General features: G+C 45.7%; 3 protein-coding genes and 1 non-coding gene across 6 annotated transcripts; all 4 read left to right on the top strand.

Annotated features, from left to right (window-relative positions):
- The first annotated feature begins 179 nt into the window (after positions 1-179).
- On the top strand, positions 180-8624 carry ldlra (low density lipoprotein receptor a). Of its 3 annotated transcripts, none has more exons than XM_086132764.1 (18): positions 180-370; positions 2025-2153; positions 2302-2424; positions 2586-2966; positions 3054-3176; positions 3258-3380; positions 3490-3609; positions 3685-3810; positions 3904-4075; positions 4845-5072; positions 5153-5271; positions 5360-5499; positions 5598-5739; positions 6017-6160; positions 6257-6508; positions 6666-6746; positions 6827-6990; positions 7115-8624. In XM_086132764.1, exons 1-18 carry the CDS (start codon positions 316-318, stop codon positions 7169-7171), a joined length of 2679 nt encoding a protein of 892 aa, XP_085988890.1. In that variant the 5' UTR covers positions 180-315; the 3' UTR covers positions 7172-8624. The 3 variants fall into 3 exon arrangements, with proteins under 3 accessions (XP_085988890.1, XP_085988888.1, XP_085988887.1); XM_086132762.1 differs by having other exon boundaries at positions 6812-6990; XM_086132761.1 differs by having other exon boundaries at positions 3054-3380; positions 6812-6990.
- A 2597-nt stretch (positions 8625-11221) lies between these two features.
- kri1 (KRI1 homolog) lies at positions 11222-17130 on the top strand. Its single transcript, XM_086132388.1, has 18 exons — positions 11222-11389; positions 11516-11592; positions 11674-11773; positions 11878-11977; positions 12118-12175; positions 12246-12295; positions 12435-12546; positions 12841-12918; positions 13348-13466; positions 13565-13793; positions 13896-14066; positions 14336-14411; positions 14616-14722; positions 14887-15037; positions 15112-15242; positions 15709-15773; positions 16362-16457; positions 16542-17130. The coding sequence occupies exons 1-18, from the start codon at positions 11305-11307 to the stop codon at positions 17014-17016; spliced, it is 2280 nt and encodes a 759-aa protein (XP_085988514.1). The 5' UTR covers positions 11222-11304; the 3' UTR covers positions 17017-17130.
- On the top strand, positions 15534-15632 carry LOC147192353 (Z30 small nucleolar RNA). Its single transcript, XR_015103350.1, has one exon. It is a non-coding gene; the product is annotated as a Z30 small nucleolar RNA (small nucleolar RNA).
- A 302-nt stretch (positions 17131-17432) lies between the features above and the next one.
- Positions 17433-19430, top strand: spc24 (SPC24 component of NDC80 kinetochore complex). The gene is made up of 6 exons (XM_086132387.1): positions 17433-17505; positions 17963-18132; positions 18357-18498; positions 18601-18705; positions 18840-18916; positions 18990-19430. The coding sequence occupies exons 2-6, from the start codon at positions 17973-17975 to the stop codon at positions 19094-19096; spliced, it is 591 nt and encodes a 196-aa protein (XP_085988513.1). The 5' UTR covers positions 17433-17505; positions 17963-17972; the 3' UTR covers positions 19097-19430.
- Positions 19431-19874: the final 444 nt, after the last annotated feature.

Genomic DNA, 19874 nt, shown 5'->3' with positions numbered 1-19874 from the left:
TATAGTAAAAAATAACCTCCAAGCAGAGCTCCGCCTCCGGATTGTTGAGTCTGCGGTGGCTCCCAAATCACACCACTTCAAATCCCGCCTTCCTAACCGCGCCCCCCCCCCCCCCCCGGACCCGGTCGGTCCCACCCACTCGGTGGGCCACCTTGAAATGGGTCTCCTGTTGTCAAACATTGCAGAGTGCAAGGCCATCTCTTTCGTCAGCAGCATCACACGTCACCTCCCGTTGCCCTGTTGAAATTCTAGAGGAGAATTAGCGTGAGTCAAAAAGTAGCCTTTGGGTGCATCCTGCAGTGTGCGTGCAAAGCCATGGAACTGCCCTGTGTGCTGTTGCCGTTTCTCATCTACTCCCAAGTTCAAACAAGTAAGTTCAAATTCATTGCGCTTATTAGTTTGTTGTTTTTCTGACAAATTTTCACACCTAAAAAAAAAAATCCCCTCTGTTATGACCTTTAATATTTAAAATGTGTATGATATGGGCCTGTGACATCCAGTGTCTGTGGATTTAAGTTGCCCACTCTTCTGACAGTACCGAGTGTAAGATGATGAGGTGGTGGTGGTGGTGTTGTGTGTATGGGGGATGGGGGGTTGTGCTAAACCCATTTCCCGAGAATGTAGGTCAAATCTTTCCCACTCTTAATGCCATGTGAAGAAGATATCCCCAATCTCTCAAATTCCCTTAATTTATGAATATTATATATACCGGAATGCTTGTCAAGCATCACTCCCCCCCCCCCCCACTGTTTTTTTGCGGTCTACTTTTTCATTTGATGGCATTCAAGATGCAGCAGGTCCTCCAACCAATCAGCTTCTGAGAGCGGGTGAGGACAGTTGACGGTTGTTCATAAAGTGGAATTGGACTCCGCTTGCCTTTTGTCGAACTCTTGAAATCCATCGTGGGATGATTTGGATGCGGTTGAGGAGTTCCGTCTTGCATTAGTTCAACATGTTGCAACTCGAAGACTGGTTGGCTTCTTCCCGCTCCATCTCCAAGCCCGACCCACCCATGCCTTTCTTTTTTTTTTTTTTTTGAAGCCTTCAAATTGTGCATATGAATGGAATTCCTCCAGCTCACCCACCAATACAAAAACAGTTTCAGTTTTGGTCAGACATTGTCAGACCTGTTCCCACCCAGTACGTTGGTTGGGGGAAATCGTGACTTGTAGAACATGTTCAAACTGGCGGCCTATTCAGTCTCATCGAGTTCACTTCCACCTGAAAGCTTGGGCTTCAATTGAAAAGATAATAGATGAAAAAAAAGCTAAATAGGCTAAGTGAGTTAAATCCTTGTGTCATTTATTTTTATCTGCATTTGTTTCCTTGGGCCGGAAAAGTCCTCAGCGTGTGCTAACTGTTTCTCATAAGCGATCAATTACCGGTAAACGCAGTAACATTTGGCAGTGCATTTCTTCTCCCAATATTGGTTCTTTCCCGGTCAATAAGGCCAGCCATGAGTCAATGTTGTCTTTCAGGGTCTGAACTTTAAGCTCAGCGGATAAATAATGTGCAACTGCGGTGTACTCTGTTACTCTCATAAAATGGATCTTTCGGGTGTCTGTACAGTACTTGACTTGAGTGTTTATTTTTCAGTCGATTGTTTACTTTGACTCCCTGCATTTGGAAACAAAACTTTGTACACCTTATTTGCCCCAAATAAGTCTGAGACTTCTTTCCAGCGTGCTGTGATTTTCCATGTAAAAAAAAAAAAATGTAGCGGGAAATCAACTGCGATTGGGATCTTGACTGGTTGACAGATTGACATTTTAAGACACTCTCTGACTGAAACCGGTGTCTCTGTTGGCTTTCAAGCCCTCCACGGCTTCCACTGTCTTTTCATAAATCATCTGTGCGACGCAACTGAACAGTTGGTTTGATTCTTTCGGTTCAGTGGCTCCATTCTAGATGGAGGTTAGTGGGGCAACCCTTGTTTTCATCAGATGACTCGTTTGGCACAGATGACCTTGTGCTCAAGAAAACGATATTCTTTTGTCTTTTTGATCCTCTGAAACTGCTGATAGCGGGTGCGCTGACAACATGTGGAAGCAGCCAGTTCCCATGTGAGAATGGGAGATGCATCACCGTCAGGTGGGTGTGTGACGGCACAGATGACTGCGGAGATGGCACGGATGAGCTTCCTAATTATTGCTGTAAGTATGGAAAAAATTCTTTTGGATTATTTACAAAATCTCACACACAATGTTATTGTTTGTGTGTGTGTGTGTGTGTGTGTGTGTGTGTGTGTGTGTGTGTGTGTGTGTGTGTGTGTGTGTGTGTGTGTGTGTGTGTGTCTTCCAGTGGCCAAAACATGTCGACCAACCGACTTCAGTTGCAGCGACCGTTTGCACCAGTGCATACCAAACACTTGGCGCTGTGATGGCAAAGCGGACTGTGAGAACGGAGCTGATGAAGAACGCTGCCGTAAGGAATCTGCTCAAAGTAGAGACAGATAAATAATCTTCACACGCCGGAGAGTGGAAGCTGCTGGTTCTTGCCCGTTTGCGGTCTCCATTTCTGTGTGTCGTCACCTCTCTGATCTCTTCTTGACATACGGCTTCTTCACTGTGTCTCCTGCCTCTTAGAAGCCAAAAACTGCACGGACACGGAATTCCGCTGCGCAAACGGCCAGTGTGTGTCCAGCTCCTTTGTCTGCGACGAGGAAGCCGACTGCAGCGACGGCAGCGACGAGGCCTCTTGTCCGCCGGTGACGTGCGACGGCGCTTCTTTTCAGTGCAATAACAGCGTTTGCCTTCCACGCGTGTGGGTCTGCGACGGGGATGCCGACTGCGCGGACGGCTCGGACGAGTGGCTCCGGAACTGCGGTACGGCGCCGCCGACCTCTTCTCCAACTCACCGCTGCTCTTCCCTGGAATTCCGCTGCAGCAATGGGAAGTGCATTCACAGGAACTGGAGGTGTGACGGAGAAGCCGACTGCCTGGATCGATCTGATGAAGCCGACTGCGGTATGTGTGACGGTTTGCTTCAAATGCTTTTTTTTTTTTAAATGGCTTCAACGTCAACCCGAGGCTTGTCTGATTGCATCCCCGTAGTCCGTCCCACCTGCCGTCCGGACGAATTTCAATGCGACGATGGCGCTTGCATTCACGGAAGCCGCCAATGCGACGACCGCTATGACTGCAGGGACGTGAGCGACGAACGGGGCTGCGTCAACGGTAGGAAGCGACTCTGCCCTTGCGGCCACTTTGGATTACGCGTTAACTTCCCACTCGCTGATGTTACCATTGTGCGTGCAGCAACCGAGTGTGACGACGCGACTGGATTTAAGTGTGGCAGCGGGGAGTGTATCGGCATGGATAAGGTCTGCGACAAGGAGCGGCACTGCAGGGATTGGTCGGATGAGCCCCTGAGGGAATGCGGCGAGTACTCACATCGTCGTTCGTAACCGGCAGCAATCAGGATGGAGTCGACCTGTGATGTCCTCGGGGGAAAAAAAAAAAATCGATTGTAAAGCTTTTCTGTTTTCAGGCCTCAACGAATGTCTCGTCAACAATGGCGGCTGCTCTCACGTCTGCAACAACCTTAAAATTGGTTTTGAGTGCCTTTGTCCCGTTGGATATCAACTGGCCAACAAGAATCAATGTGAAGGTAATAAAGAAAAGGTGCGATGCCTGCCACCGAAACAAACAACAAAAGTGTCACGCCCTCTTCGTTTTTCATCAGATGTTGATGAGTGTGCCGACCCGGACGCCTGCAGCCAAATCTGCGTCAACCGGATGGGCAGTTACAAATGCGAGTGTGAAGACGGTTACCAAGTTGACCCGTCAACCAAAGCCTGCAAGGCCATCGGTAAAATAATTAGATATAAAAACAAAGAAAAAACATCCCTGGGTGTTCTCTCTCTCTGGATATTGACCGTAGAACCAACGTTTAAACCCGTAGGTACAATTGCCTACCTTTTCTTCACCAATCGCCATGAGGTCAGAAAAATGACCTTGGACAAAAGTGAGTACGTCCAGGTTCTTCCTCGTCTAAAGAACGTTGTGGCTCTGGATATGAACATGGCCACCGAAGAAATCTACTGGTCAGATATCTCCCAAAAGAAGATCTACAGGTGAGCGAGATTTTATTGTTTGTCATTGAAGTTGACCCAGTGGGATAATGAGCCAGGGGCTAGGGGTCACGTTAACCTAAGATGTCCGTTTCTTCTTTCTAATATTCAATACATATGAAGAATATCTTTGACAAACAAAGGTTTGCAATGAAAAAGTGTGAAAAAGCTGTCAGGGGCTTTGTGCCCCCTGGTAGGGTCAAACAGGTCCCAGATGAGGGTCCAGAAAAAGAACCCGATGATGAGGAAAACATTGGAACACGTTTTCCCCTTTGCCGAAACATGAGTCTCAAACGACTTCATATTGTGAGGGTCTTGCTGGACTCTCTTGCTGAAATCCGCTGTCAGGAAGAGTTTCACTTCTCACCTCTGGCAGAACTTGGGCCACGTCCCAGGAAAGATGGGGCACACAGAGGCAGAGTGGGCCATATTCTGTGCCAACCAGAGTCATGACGATTTGGTCGGTGCCTGTTGTTGGTCACAGCCGTAAGGGCTTCGGTCAAACTGAAGAAAGACTCCTAGCAAGCCTTTGTTGGCATGTTGGAGACAGCCGATGAGTATCGGCGGGCCAAGCGGACTTTGGTCCATGAACACGTAGCCCAGCAAACTTGTAGCCCAGCAAACATGCTTCCTGTACAATGCGTTCTGTATGTCCTGTTGACGTACGTGACTGCATCGACTTGATATCGAAGCTTTTATTACAGTGGTTGATACCCTTCTTCCATTTCTCCACAGAAAACGTTTGTTTTTAATTTCTTTACTTTGCTCCCAGAACGCGAATGGATTCAGCGGCGGACTCTGCTCATCACACAGTCATGGTTTCCAATGACGTGGATGCGCCCGAGGGCATTGCCTTTGACTGGATCCATCGCAACCTGTATTGGACCGATAGCATTCGCAGGACCATCTCTGTGGTAACCGCTGACGGTGAACGTCGTAAGACTCTCTTTTCCCAAGGCTTATCCAAACCCAGAGCAATCGCGGTCGACCCCTACAGCAAGTAAGCCTGCGCCTTGACAGACGGTTCTCGTTTCACCGTTGCCACTTGCAATCACGCGTGCGTGTGATTTGTCCGGCCAGCTTTGTTTACTGGACTGACTGGGGCAATCCTGCTAAAATCGAAAAGGCCGGTCTGAACGGAGGTGACCGCTTCGCTCTGGTTACCGACAGCATCGTGTGGCCCAACGGAGTGACGCTCGGTACGGCCGACGCTTGCGCTTTCTCTGCATTTCCTCCTCTCCGTTTGAGTCGTGACCGACTGACCCGTTTGCCCTCAACTTTTCCCAGACCTGTTGAACCGGCGGCTCTACTGGGTGGACTCCAAGTTACACACCCTCTCCAGTATCGACGTGCAGGGTGGGGGGCGGCACACCCTCATTATGGATGAACGCAAGCTCAGCCACCCGTTGGCACTCACCCTCTTTGAGGTGCTCATTCCCCACCGGATGGAAATTGCGTTCAATCCGTACATGCCGTGTCGCGTCTCGTGTTGTCGTAAACATCTTCTGGTCTTTGTGCGCGTCAGGAAAGAGTCTTCTGGACAGACGTCGGTAGCAATGCCATCTTCAGTGCTAATAGATTGACCGGCCAAGACATCGTTCCAGTGGCCGAGCACCTTTCATCTCCGGAAGACGTTATTCTCTACCATAACCTGAAGCAGCCTGCTGGTACGTGATTACTTTTGCCATGACGGGTCGATCCGTTTGTTTTGATCTGTTAGTCGTCAGCGTTGGCTGCTCACGTGAGAGTCTTGGCTTCTGTAAATGTTTGCAAAGGAAAGTGGACGGAAAACTATTTCAACCCGATGGATGTGTCAGATTTCACCATCAAAATTTTGCACAAAGATCAGCTCGACTATGTTGGAAAAAAATAAAAATACCACGTGGGTATTTGTCCTTGAAAACGTTGTCCTCATTATAATCTCAGCGCCCGCCGATTTTGCAGGGATTGACTGGTGTCGGGTGCATGATAGCGGCTGTGAATTCATGTGCCTCGGAGCACCGCAAGTGGGCAGACATCCCCCCAAATACACATGCGTCTGTCCTGATAACATGACGCTCGCAAGTGATATGAGGAGATGTGTAGCAGGTATGTCAAGGACCGAAGCTCTGACCTCAATCCAACCTTGATGATCGTATTCCGCCCAATCATTGACTCTTCCTCTTGTTCGTCAAATTCAATCAGCGGCGTCGACGCCTGCGGCTCCCGTGCCTCCTCGGATTCCGACCGCCAGCCAGCCGGCGCTGGCCACGGCCCCACTGGAGTCCCGCACCTCCATCGCTCCCATCGCAAGCACAAGACGCGTGATCAAGCCAGTGACCGGCACCACGAGACCTCTGGTCAGAACCACCACGCGGGAATTTCGGAGCACTTCACCACAGCCGGCGAAACCAAAAGCCTACCGGACCACCACACACACTCCGGTCACGTCTCCAGGTAAATGCCTCCAAAAGGGATCATCGCATTGGATTGACAGTTGAAGTTGCTGAAAGCAAAGTAAATACATTTGGGCTCAGGATGCAATCGGTCATCAATAGTCTTATGAAAATAGATGCATGATTTTCCGATTGCAGTATGTGCTTTTCGTCTTCAGACGTTCACCACGAATTTGCTTCGCTGCGACCTACGACCTCTTCCAGTAGCCCAACTGTTTTGCACATTGTCCTCCCAGTGGGTGAGTGGATTTGCCCGCAGACACCAATATCCATAAGCGGCTACGTCGTAGCAAACTTCACCCAGGTTATCTTTGTGTAGCGATCGTTTGTATTCTGGCTTTCGCTGGCGTACTGCTATGGAAGAACTACAAGCTGAAGAGCACCAACACAATCCACTTTGACAACCCTGTCTATCAAAAAACCACAGAGGACCAAGTGCACATTTGGAGGAACCATGACTCTGATGGCTATTCCTACCCAAAAGTAAGTCCATTGGGCTGTTTTCGTAACTTATTGACACAGCTTTGTTTTCTGTTTTTGAGACATATTCCCCATGCGGTACTTGTAATTATTTCTCATTGTATTTATTTATTTTTTGTCTTATCAGAAACAGGTGGTGTGCCTTGATGAAGAGGCGGACAACCCAGCCTTCAAAGAAAGCTAGCTTAACCTCACATGGCGTACGGGATGGAATTCAAAGAGGCGTGATCGCAAAACGATATCCACAGCAACAAAATCTCGAGGAAATTCACGTTTGAGTCGATTAATAGCGTTGCAAAGCAACGGAGGGGAATCCCGCTCTGTAGATTTTGTTCATCAGCAAGGTCGCGGCAGCAGTTAGCTTCCCACAGTTCGTCGTAACGAAGGCCTTGTCACTATTTTGTGGGGAAAATCTGGTCTTTATTATGAAGTTTGCCTTCTAAAAGTGTTGCTTGTAAGTGGCCAATGGAAAATGAATGACTTTGAAATGTGAACGTTATGGGGGCTGAAAACATTGTAAACGGGGTGCGTTGAAAAGAGCTTCGGCTGTCCGTCTGATTCAAATGTTTTTAATACAGCATACGCTTCTTTAACAATGCTATTTAAAAAAAAAAAAGTGTTAATGCCGGAATAGTTTTTAATCAAGCCCGTTAACGATTGGAGATGATTTTACAGCCCGTTCATGAATATTATGGCAGGACTAGGCATGTGACGTGTTATCTTACACCTAGCTAGAGATTGAAACGACTCTTTAAGCTCCTAAATCGATGCATATTTTGCACTTTATGATCAAAGTTACCACTTGAAGCGTACCAAAATCTTTCATTTTTAAGTGTACTGTTTCGTGAATCTTCGTGAATCAGAAACAAGATGATTGTTTCATGCTGAATGCGCATTGCAGTCGAAATCTGTGAGAATTTTAGTGCTGATTAATTTGCCTCGAAGAGTTTTAGGATGGTCTTTATCTATGATTACGATACCAGAAATCACCTGAGTATTGATTGAGAGTAAGTCCCTCAATAAATGCTGCACGGCGGTTTGTGCCTTGAATAGTACACCGCTATACCGTTCCTGATGCAACCCTCCCATTTATCCGGGCTTCGGAACGAAACCGTCAAGTGGAATGCGGCATCGTGTTGCTGGCCGGGAAGTGAACTCGTTGCCATCTTTTGATCATTTTATTTGAGAGATTCGCTTTAGTTTCTACACGTGTCTCTGAAGAGGCCCTATGCATTTCTCAGAACGGCTTTGATGATGCAATCGAGCCGAATGCGCTTGTACTGCAACACGTGTATAGTCTCCCTAAGGAGGAGAACGGATTGGAGCACGCTAACCGCTTGTCCGCCGTACTGGAGAGCGTTTGTATAAAATCAGTGACTTGTCACAGCCAACAGAGATGCTGATGTTAGCTATTCTTGGACTCTCAGGTGGAAGGTGGCGAATCTTGAATTGAATTGTGAGATGTACATACATGTAGATTTTTTTTTTCTACATTCACCCACTACCAGTGTCGTTTAAGTGTGTGTAAATAGGGTGTTCATAAATGTAAATATTTGCTCTGTTTTGAGTAGGTACCTGTGCTGCAGCCTTTGTTGTCAACATTTGCTGTATATAAATAAATACCTCTATTTATTACAGATCCTCTCTGGACTCTTGACTTTGTCTATAGCAGGCACAAGATGAAGGTTTCGGTTCTTTGTTACTCACAGCTAACTACAGTCGTGATTTGCTTCACCGTGTAAGTTAAAGATATTAACAAGACGCATTGTTTTGCCAGTTTCATATGATTCGCTCCTTCCGAAGCCGCAACGCTGGTTTTTAGATTCACAACTTGGAGAAGGTACCGCGCAATGAGCACAACTACTACTATTGCTGTATTTAAAATGGTTGTGGTCAAGCAAAACAGAAAATGTCCTCCCCTTCTGAAATGACCCATGCATTATATAGTTAGCAGAGCTTATTTCACAACAAAAAGTAAATATTATAAATGGACATCATAAAGTGGAAACGTCTTTTTAGATATCTATACATTTGACAACAGTGAAAGCTCATTTGGAAGGTGTAGTCTTTGTTGGTTTTCATTGTCTTTGTTTTCTTGGCGCGCCACATTGTTTAAGATGCGCCAGACAGTTTTGAGACAGTGTGTACTTTGGATGTGCAGCAGCATACTGCACAGTTGAACAGCTGGCTGATTGAAAACGTGACGTGCTGTTTTGTGCTCTGTGTTCGGGGAGGGTTCACGGTAGTTCTTGGAAAGGGAGACCCTTTTCCGAGAAAGCAAAAATGTCACGCTCGCTGCAAGTCGAAACTCAAGGAATTTCGGGCTTCTTGAAAATCCACCCACATTGTGAAAGCACGTCGACATGGTTCACGTTCAAAACTGAAGGATGTCCAGGCAGCATGTTTTGACTGCCTGGGAATATTCTCATTCATTCAGGTTATTTCATTCTCAGGAAAAAGAATCACCTCAAGTAGACAAGCATTTATCATTCATCACACTGTCATTTGTTAGTTAGCAAGGTTTGCCACGTGGAATTTGAACAAAAATGATGATGTCGACTGGGGGCGGGGGGGAGTTCCCACATCCGCGGGAGTACCAAGCGGCCCATCTCACGTGCCGTTTCCGGCTACCAGTTTGGGGAGGGGGGTGGGGGGGAGAGCCCTTTCTGTTTCTTCTTGGTTTATCCTCCTCCTCTTCCCTCCGCCTTTTGTACCACTACTGTGGTGGGCGGCCCCCCCCCTTTGTTTTTTGGGGTGGTCCATATGGGTTTATTGTGGGAGTTACTGTCTCTCTGTGTGTACGGAATTGGGCAGGGGAGGAGCCAGAAATATTTTGGTGGGGTGGCCAGGGTGTCACAAACAGGGGCCTTGGCGAGACTTTCTAAATGTAGTCATATTAACTCATTCACTCCCAAAGACGTTTTTAAACGTCTTTTCAGACTGGGTCCAGAATTAGCTGGTATTGGCCGTCGTTTTAAGTGTTAATCGATATTAGCGCTTTCGTGTTGAGTGTTAGTTGTCAAGTTACTGTAAATATGTGCAATTCATTCACCCGCAGACGATTTTATCTGGATTTTATGCAGTAATCAAGCAAGGTTTTTCTTTGGTTTGTTTTTTATTTTAACATTCAGCATTTTCACAATCCTTCAAGAAGTTTCATTTCTTACTTTAGTCACTGGCAAACAGGTGCATTAGGTACATTGGCATTTGCTTTTGATTTTGATTTGGAACACTAATATTGAACAAATGTCCACTTTATGTTTTATGTTTTGAGTACGATTAAATTAAAGTCAAATGACACCTTTGACCTTCACAGATCTGTAGTCGCAAAGACGAGCGCAATTGCAACCATTGCAATGAGAAGGGCAGCACACAGCTCAGTGACTCTCCGCTCTGCTGTTGTCATGTGCAATGTTCAAGGCCGAGCATGAAGCGAAGCAAAGAGCCTGATAACCTAAATGGGGTGTGAGGGTAAGGGCGCCATGGCATTTCTAGAGGCAACAACAACCCCACCATGGCAGCCGGTTACAGGCAAACGTCATCGTGAGCCATAGCACACCTTGACTAAACTCAAAAACAGACTCTCGGTCTGGAGGTAACGTTTGTTTTTCTTGGCAGTGACGGCAGACGTCCGCTGTTTTTCAAACAAATGTTGCATTTGATCCCTTGATGTTATTAATCATTACTTGCCTGCACAAGGTTAAATGTCACCGCCCTATTATTCCGGTAAAACGGGGGGGGGGGGGAAATACTTTCACTTAATGACTGAAATATCCTGTCAAGTACAGTGACCCCTCGCTATGATGTCGTTTAAGGTACATCAGATAGCACAACTGATTCTCCAGATTAGACAGACGTGACAGCACAAACAACTGATACCTCATTAAATCTTGCAACAACATACTGTTATGAGAAGAAGTGCAAAAAAAGAAAAAATCCCACATTCCAAAATAGTGCATGGTAGGTTTATTTTTATTGGGCATTCCAAATTGGCCATTTGTTTGATTGTGAGCTCTAATTGTTGTTTCTCCATGCGTGCCCTGCGATTGTCTGGCCCCCGCCTACTGCCCTCAGACAGCTAGGATAGGCTTCGGCACGCCTGTCACTCTTTGGTGGATAAACGGATGGATAAACTGGATGGATGGATGATTCCATACACTACACACAACACTACTTCAGTATCTGTGCACCCCCTAGTGGACAACTGAGGTACGTGCACCGGAAATCACGTGATACCCCTGTGCACACGCGCGTCAAATGTGATGCTAGGTTAACTAGCTTCTGGTTTATGGACACGTTCGACAGCCAGACAGTACCATGTCTGACGAAGAAGGTTTTAGAATTAACACCGAATTCGCGAAGAAATATGACACTTACAGACAGAAGGAGGAGCTGCAGAGGCGTAAGTGTTCATGTTAGCAAACGGTGGTCAAAACATTCGTGTGCTAACGTGGAAAGAAGCTAACTGGTTTACTATTGTCCGAGGCTGTGCTGTCTTTAGACTTTTATTTTGTGTGTTGGTGTGCAGTAAAAGATCGATATGGAGACCGAGAAGTGGACGATGACTCCGATTCCTCCGAATCCAGTTCGGATGACAGCGAAGTGGTGAGCATCGCTTTCCCCTCGTCGATTTGTCAATAAGAGTTAAGTCAATCGGTGTCATTAATTGTGTTCGGCGCTCTGCAGGAGTTGGATCCAGAGGTTGAAAGGGACTTTTACAGGACGTTGTCACTTTTGAAGAAGAAAGACCCGAAGATCTATCAGAAGGATGCGAAATTCTACTCAGGTGACCAATTTGAGGCTGATTTCCATTTTTTCCTTCCCCTTTTCGTTGCTTTGACAATCTCAGTGACTTAACCCCTGACTAAACCATTTGTTTCTCTCTCTCAGATGCACCCAGCACCGATGTGAAACCGTCAACCTCCAAGTCAAAAGTGAAGCCCATGTACCTGAAGGACTATGAGCGTAAAGTCATACTGGAGAAGGAAGGGTATGTAAGAGCTTTTAAGTGTTTTCGATGTGATCAATGTAGAAGTGTCCTGCAGTTGTTGGAGTTGCAGAAAGTAGTTGCATGAAGTTTCTTCGGTTGTTGTCCGCACTTCTTTAATTGCAATGCATTTGGTTCTTCAGAAAATATGACGACGAGGAGAGTGACAGTGATGAGGAGGAGGCAGCCAAAAGACGAGAAGTGGGTGTTGAACTAAGACTGTTGCCAAGTATTTTGGACGTGTTTTTTAATTGTTCTTTTCCTTTCTCAGAGGGCCTCTTCCCCCAGCTACATTCAAGAGCAGAACCAGTTAAAAGCAAGGTAACCAATACCTTTTGATGTTAAAAAAAAAAAAAAATCAAGTCAAAGGCAGATTTTAAATAAGGCAACCTGATGTCATAACAACTAAAATAAGTTTGACGACGGCTAACATAAACCCAATCGCAACGATTTCTTTCAGTTTCCAAAAGTTCATCCAAGACAGCGATGACGATGATGACGGCGGCGACGACAGCGGGGAAGGAGGAGTGTCCCAGCTGCTAACTAGGAGGATGAAGACACAGGAAGAAAAGGTCAGAACAGAGAATGTCAGCAGCTGGACTGTGAAGCTCCGTCCAGGACATAATACGACAAATGACTCCGCAATTCCCTCAAGCATTCACCGCCACACTTAACTTTCGAATGAATTTTTTAAAATTTACACAATCGGGTATATATAATGTTCATTCTATCATTAACAGAAATACTTCTCGGGCGGTGGTTGTCAAGTTTTGACACCAAGTACCACCTAAAAAAAATTGTCAATAGCTCAATGTGTGTGCCCCATTTGCATGGCGTTAAATAAATAATTGTTCATCTGTTTTTAGGATAAAGAGGAGGCAGACTATGTAGAGTGGCTCAAAGGGCAAGGTGATTTGGACCTACCTGAAGAGGTGAAGGACATGGTGAGTAAATGTCATTGGAGAGAATCGTTGACTACTGTTTATCTTGTTCGGGCTTACGGCAATCTGGTTTCCAGACATACGCGTCCACCAAGGTCATATACGAAGCCACATCTCGTCCGATTCTAGTCAGTTCAGTCTAAGTGGCCACACTAATTATTTTCCACCTCAAACCGTGGATCTAAGTAATGATGGTGCAAGAAACAGAAAACGAATAGGAAAAGGATGTACTCAACTGTATTTGGAGAGCACTTCAAAACAACCACCACTGTGTGCAAAGCGCTATACGCGGATCAAAAATAATGACTGACCAGATGACCAACTGAAGACTCTTAACGGAGGATTGGCTGACTCCAAAGTAAAGTGCATGACAGTCATCCAGCCGAGATGTGACAAAGGCATGAATTAACTGGTTTGATGATGTTGTGACAGAAATACCTACGAGACTACTGGAATGACCCGCAACTGGACGAGAAGGAATGTTTCCTCCGGGACTATGTTCTAAACAAACGCTACAAAGATGATGATGACGACGATGATGATGACGAGAGGTAGCGTGCGTGCGTGTGCGTGTGTCAGCTGGGATCAACTCCAGCTCACTCTGAAAATATACATGAACAATCACACAATGCAACTTTTTCGTTTGGAGGATCCCGACTTACGACGAAGTGGTTCAGGACGATGTGGATGACTCCGAAGAGGAAGGCGAGACGTTCTTGGAGCAACAGCAGAGCTTCGAGCGAAGCTACAACTTCCGTTTCGAGGAGCCCGATGCTCATCAGATCAAGACCTACCCTCGCAACATTGCCACCTCGGTGCGCTCCAAAGACGAGCGCAGAAAACGCAAAAGGGAGGAACTGAAATTAAGGAAGAATATGGTATGTCAAAAGTAGTACCGCAAGGTCGCAGCTGTTGGGCACGCAGCAACACGCCGCTGAGAATGAACGGTGCGCCCTCCTGGTTTTCTGTTCCTTTCATAGGAGAAACAGCAGAAACGGGAGCAGCTGAAGCAACTGAAGAACTTAAAGCGAAACGAGATTGTGGAGAAGCTGAAGACTCTTCAGGCGCTTACCGGCAATGACGATCTGGCTTTTAGTCAGGCTGATCTGGACGGGGACTTTGATCCACAACATCATGACCAGCTCATGCAGGTCGGTGCACAATCACACAAAGGGGAGGCACGTGCTGGATATTTGCAACCGTGGTTTCTCAGCCATGACACCGTTGTACGTCTTCTTGGTTCGTAGATGTAATGGCGTCGATTTTAAATCCATTCAATTAAATTTCAGCCACAGACTAGTCATCACAATTCCAAATGTTGATTCAAAACCTGCTGAGCCCCCCTGTTGTGTCCTATTTGAAAGCATCGGGTCGAAGCCTCACATGTGGGTAACCTCGCGGCCGGCTCGCTTATTTGCAGAAATTCTTCGGGGATAATTACTACGAAGAGCAAGAAGAGGAGAAGCCTCAGTTTGAAGACGACGATCAACTTGAGGGTAAAGTCTCTTCATGAACCATTTGAATAGTAGGTGCAGTCTGATGCAAAATCAAGAGGTCTGTTCATTTCTGTTAGCTAACGTGTTACTCCTTATTAATCATTCAAATGATTTTTTTTTTTTTTTTTAGGAATCTCAAGTATTGCTTGATGGCTTAAGACGTGTCTTCGTATTAACATGTTTTGTTGTCTGCGTGCGAAACAGAGCACTGGAACTGGGACAAATGGACGGGAGAAGGGCGAGAAGAACCGTACGAAGACCAGGCGGGCTATGACGCCCCAGAGCCGCACTGCGATGACCAGGATTTCATTGTAGGTTTGATCCTGAGTGACCAGAAGCCTCATCTCGCTACTCTCGCGTTCATTTGACTTTGTCAAATACGTGAGTGGATTTGCTAGCTTGGAGCAGGGCTCGGGGCCAGAGTGGCCTTCGTCAGAAAACAAATTTACAATCGAATGCCCATGTGTTGAAACAGATGGATGCCGACTATGACCCCAACCGGCGCAGCGTGTCTAAAAAGGAGAGGAAGAAATCGAAGAAGGCGGATATACCTCAAATGGGCAAGAAGAAAAAGAAGTCTCACTTTGCAGAACTGGTCACAAAAACCAAGCCGGTGTTCGATCCTCGTAAGCGTCCGCCTTTCCAGCATGCCACACCTTTAATGCTGCGGTCATCGAAATGAGTACCCGTCCTATTTCAGAGGAGAAGAGCTTTGAGCAGTACCTGGATGAATACTACAAACTGGACTACGAGGACATCATCGACGACCTCCCGTGCAGGTTTCGTTACAGGGAGGTCCTGCCCAATGGCTTTGGTCTCTCCACTGATGAGGTACGCGTACACGTCTGCACTCGACAAAGATACGTTCAAGTGCGCACCTCTCTCTGTCTTTGCAGTGGCCAAGTTGAGGGACTCCGTGTAGAACCTGATTTCAACACCACACACGGTCCCAAAAGACTCATCCAAATACGGATGAGACTAAAGTGCGAGCGGTGTAGTTGCGATTGATTCAACGAGCGAGATCGATGGTCCCGCTTTCGAAGGTGTCGCAATCGGAGTCGACGCCCACTCGTGCTGACATTTTTCCAAATTCGTGCCCTAATGGGAGTCGATTACAATGTGCTGCAGTGATGAGCCTTTGTGGATGACCTGGTATTGCCTCCTCGAGGGGAGCGCTCTGACCGGGGAATGATTAGCAACTGTAATCTTCTCTCTGAGCAGACCGCCGAGCTGCCCCGACGACGCAAATCACAAATGCTTTCACGAGACTTGTTGATGGGCTCTCTAAATTCCACAGATCTTGAGTGCTGATGATAAGGATCTCAATCGATGGTGCTCTCTGAGGAAGACCTGCATGTTCAGGTACTGCGCCTTACAGTGACAAGCCACGAATCTGGTACCCGATTCCTCGGCCGACCTGTCTTAATACCACCTTTGTATGTCCTCTGGAGCAGTTCGCGGTCCGATATTATCCAAAATATGACAAAACATACATTTCAATTAAATACATCGTACTTTGCAGGAGTGTACCGATTGATGATGCGCGGGTCACGGCAGATGTATTTTGCTCTGACCAGCCAGAGCACAGCAACACGAAGGCCTCATTGCTAACGTCGCGTAAGTTAGCGTACATTGGCCGACGCCACTGATGGGCGAAGACGCGGGGCAGATTCGGTTGACGTGGCAGCCCACGGAGGCTGAAATTTGATTCAGCAACAAATCGAACGTAGTGGAAGCAGCGGAGCCAAGTGCAACGCTACAAAATGAAGTGAAAAGACATTTGGCACAAAATTGGTCTAATTTCATGCAGCAAAAATATGAATTGAGACTGTGGGTCAGTGCTTCTGGTAGCGTTGTGGCCTTGCAGGCCACGATGGTTTCACCGCGCAATTGAATTCATAGCTCTTAGTATCTTTCTGCTAATTTTGCCTTCTTTTTCTTTAACCCCAGATCTGACCAGGAGGAGAAAAATGATTTGAGGAACTACACAATAAAATCACGGAATTCTAAGAAGAAAAAAGAAATATTGGTTTCTTTGTTTTCTGAGTGAGTTGAACACGGTGCTTTTTTTTCTACCCTCATATGTGGCTGCTCACATCGCTTACATCACGATCTCCTTTGAATCTCCAGAAAAGATAATGAGGTGGCACATGCAAAACCCACGATGGGAAAGAAGCGACGCGATCGTGTGAAAAACGCCGAAAGGCACAACAGAGAAGCCGAGGACAGCGGCACAGCCTCTCTGATGGACACGTCGGATGAGACCGCCCAACCTCTTCGGCAGTTCGGGTCTGATGTAGAGGAACCAGAGGAGGAGTTTCTCAAGAAAAAGATCAAACGAGAAGAGGAGGAACCCAAGCCAATTCCTGCCAATGAAGAAGAGGTTCAGGTTAAAGATGAAGCTGAGACCAAATTGGCCAAGAAGAAGCCGAAGCAATCGGGGGCACGCGGCAAACCAGGATCGGCCGGAGTGAAAATTGGAGGTCAGGAGTTTAGCAAACAGAGACTGAAGGCGTACGGTTTGAACCCGAAGAGACTGTTCTTCAGACAGCTTGGAAGGCAAAAACGGAAAGATAAAGAGAAGCAGAAACAAAAACAATGCTAACAGGCTAAAAAGGAAACTGCAGCAGTAGCCTACATTTCATGGTGCAAATGTGTCGACATTTACTTTTCCACTTTGACGTCACCTTCATTAATAAAAGAGCAATGCAATGTGGAATATTCTTTCAAATGGGGACACATGAAGGAAATCAGAGCTTGTTCTCCAGTGGTCTGAGTTTAAGAGCAGGGATGGTTCCATTTTTTTTCCTTTTCTCTCCCCGAGCTGAAGGAGTGGGGGCGGGGGGGGGGGGGGCTTGACTGAGAAATTAATTGATCAATATATTAATTAATTGCATTTCATCTTTTCGTATTGGTGTGAAAGCGCTACATAAATAAAGATGTATTACGATAACCTGCATCACGCGCCTGCTCACTCCTGTGCAGGAGGGGGCGGTATCAAAACACCAGGCCGTCCAACTTTGACCGGGACGCAATAAAGAAGAAAAAAACTCGCGGGCGCCTGTTATTTGAATCAAGAAAAAGGAGCAGCACGGTTGGTACTCTGTGGTCATTTTACTTTACAATATTTCTCAAGTTACCATTTTCACAAGTCATACATAAATCCGGGGATGTTGCGTTAGTGTTTTGTATCGTATTTTGTGTCTTTTTTGAACCGTAGTTAAAAGTATTGCCGCAAAGATTATCCACGTCGATGCAGACACGCCTTTCATTGAGTGCTTTTTATTTACTAGCGATGATGTCTGTTTGAAAGTTGTAAATGTGTAGTGACTTGACAAAATGGCTTGCAAACGTTTGAGGTTTCAGTTTATGGACATTTTTTATCAAGCTCAGTTGTGTTCCTTACGCCGTGTCGTCGTCTTAATTAATAGTCATCATAAAAATAAAGTAGCTACAAGCGCCTGCAAAATTTAATTAAGTTCAATAGCAAAAGTAGTTGTGCATGGTTACTTCCCACCACTAATAAGGCTGCTTTCCTTCCCTCTGCCCAGTGTCATCAAAATGTTAATGGATAAATTTCAAGACTTTCAGGAGTCTCTGGATACGCTGCTGGACCTGACCAGCAGTCAACCTGAGCCGCTAACTCGAATGAGAAACGAACAGCAAGCCTTTTTTGATCGAGACATGGCGACAAGAGGGACTGTGACACAGATTTTCAAAGGTATGGATTCATTCAAATTGCAATGACTTTGCTGTGTTTTTACTTCTGGGTCTAACTGCTCTTAGATTCGTACCACACTGCGGACCCCAGCTTCTTTCTCCCGCAACCAAATATCTTCCTTTGTATATCTGACTGGAGTCGGCATGCACCCGTTTTGCTTGTCCACTTCATCCCTCAGACAGTTTTGGGGGCAACTCTTTATGACAATTACTTTTCACTCTCAGATGTGGTTCAGCAAGAGGAAAGTTTGGTCCACCGGTTTACTGACACAAAGGAGAAGCAGCTACAGGAGAAAGAACTGGAGAGCTTGGAGGATCAGCTGAGAAAATTCACGGCCAAGAATCAATTGCTGGACTCAGACTTACAGTATCCTTTAACGTGGCCTGTTTTTACCGCATACAATATTGAAATTTGGAGGCAACCTAGTGTTTTTTTCAGTCAGCACCCCGACCTTAACGCCTACTTCAGATTTCTGCAGAGCGAGTTGGAACGACTGAGGAGCTCGGAAAACGAGCTCACAGCTTTGCAAAATGAGGTAGACGAAGACACCACTGAGATCATCCCATCTGCAATGTGAGTGTCCACTTTTCAGTCATTGCTGTGGCGATGTAGCCCATCCTCACTTCGCTTACTGCATTCATTCTCTCTCAGTAATTGTGTTACATAAGATTTTGTCTCATTGTATTTTTTTTTTTCTTCATGAACAGATATGTTGTAAGGCTGAACCATCTCATAACCAGGATCAAGTGGGAATATGATACAGAGCCTCACATCCTTAAAGCAGGTACTGTTTTCTGGTGAGGGAATTGAAGTGTGGGTCTGTGGGCATTATTTAAATCAAGTTTCTCTGCTTGCAGTGCATTATGGTCCAGATGTGGCAACTCCCATCAGTATCGACAGCAAAGTGAAATCTCAGAGGGAAATTGCTGACCAGTTATGGAACTTTGTAAGCGATGAATGGTAAACGCATGCATTGGTGCAACTCATCAGTGAGCAATGTTTGTCTTTCCCATACAACAATGGCACAAATAGTGAATCTAAAATCTGGTGTCTTGATCTACCACTAGATGTCGCTATGTTTTATAATACCGCTATGCAGTTTATTGGTATCGTAATTCTGTAATTGATCATTGTTTGTACTTGCCTACTTACTGTTGTACAAACTTTATTGTGCAACTAAACCTTTAAAAAAAAAGTGAATAGATTCATTCTTATTTTATTCTCGAGCCAGTAATGCTCTTCCTTGTGATTACTTTCATTGCTCAGCCACTTCAAGAAAAGCATCCAGTGCAACTCCAGTAAAAGCAAACGTTCAATTGTTGTCCAAAATATCAATTTATTATTCTTTTTTTAATCCACCTGAGGGGCAGCCATTTTCATACTTGCTGTCGACTGAAAATGACCTCATAGTTGCTCAGGGCTCATTTTGCAATATCACATGACCACATTCAGAAAATAGGATCATGTAGTTAGTTCTGCGGCGTGTTCTCCCCAAAACTATAAATATTGTACACAATTTTAAATGAGTCACAATTTAAAAAAGTGTATTGTACAGTTACGTTATTGTTCCTCCTCTGTTGTATTCCACTTCAAAATGCTAGTAGGGGGGAGGAGCCACTGTATTTGCGGAATCCTTCTCTTCCCCTCAAATATTTTTCACATTTATATTTTTATTTCCTATAGATATTTTTACTCTTTCTAAATAGGTTTTTAGGATAGCATGAATGTATGTTTTTACAAAA

Source organism: Hippocampus guttulatus, chromosome 16, assembly GCF_054856545.1.
Source record: "Hippocampus guttulatus isolate MCC_2025c chromosome 16, RoL_Hgut_1.0, whole genome shotgun sequence".
Classification (NCBI taxonomy): Eukaryota; Metazoa; Chordata; class Actinopteri; order Syngnathiformes; family Syngnathidae; genus Hippocampus; species Hippocampus guttulatus.
The sequence above is the reverse complement of the archived record's forward strand: the minus strand, read 5'-3'. Positions and strand labels throughout refer to the sequence as shown.

What these genes read in the sequence shown, in the direction of transcription:
- ldlra (XM_086132761.1), top strand. Translation starts at nt 316, where the DNA reads ATGGAACTGCCCTGTGTGCTGTTGCCGTTTCTCATCTACTCCCAAGTT. An exon ending in ATCTGATGAAGCCGACTGCG is followed by an intron (nt 2,967 to 3,053) that starts GTATGTGTGACG and finishes GCATCCCCGTAG; the next exon opens with TCCGTCCCACCTGCCGTCCG. An exon ending in GCCCAACGGAGTGACGCTCG is followed by an intron (nt 5,272 to 5,359) that starts GTACGGCCGACG and finishes AACTTTTCCCAG; the next exon opens with ACCTGTTGAACCGGCGGCTC.
- kri1 (XM_086132388.1), top strand. Translation starts at nt 11,305, where the DNA reads ATGTCTGACGAAGAAGGTTTTAGAATTAACACCGAATTCGCGAAGAAA. An exon ending in GAAGGAGGAGCTGCAGAGGC is followed by an intron (nt 11,390 to 11,515) that starts GTAAGTGTTCAT and finishes GTTGGTGTGCAG; the next exon opens with TAAAAGATCGATATGGAGAC. An exon ending in GGATGCGAAATTCTACTCAG is followed by an intron (nt 11,774 to 11,877) that starts GTGACCAATTTG and finishes TCTCTCTCTCAG; the next exon opens with ATGCACCCAGCACCGATGTG.
- spc24 (XM_086132387.1), top strand. Translation starts at nt 17,973, where the DNA reads ATGTTAATGGATAAATTTCAAGACTTTCAGGAGTCTCTGGATACGCTG. An exon ending in TGTGACACAGATTTTCAAAG is followed by an intron (nt 18,133 to 18,356) that starts GTATGGATTCAT and finishes TTTCACTCTCAG; the next exon opens with ATGTGGTTCAGCAAGAGGAA. An exon ending in TTGCTGGACTCAGACTTACA is followed by an intron (nt 18,499 to 18,600) that starts GTATCCTTTAAC and finishes CGCCTACTTCAG; the next exon opens with ATTTCTGCAGAGCGAGTTGG.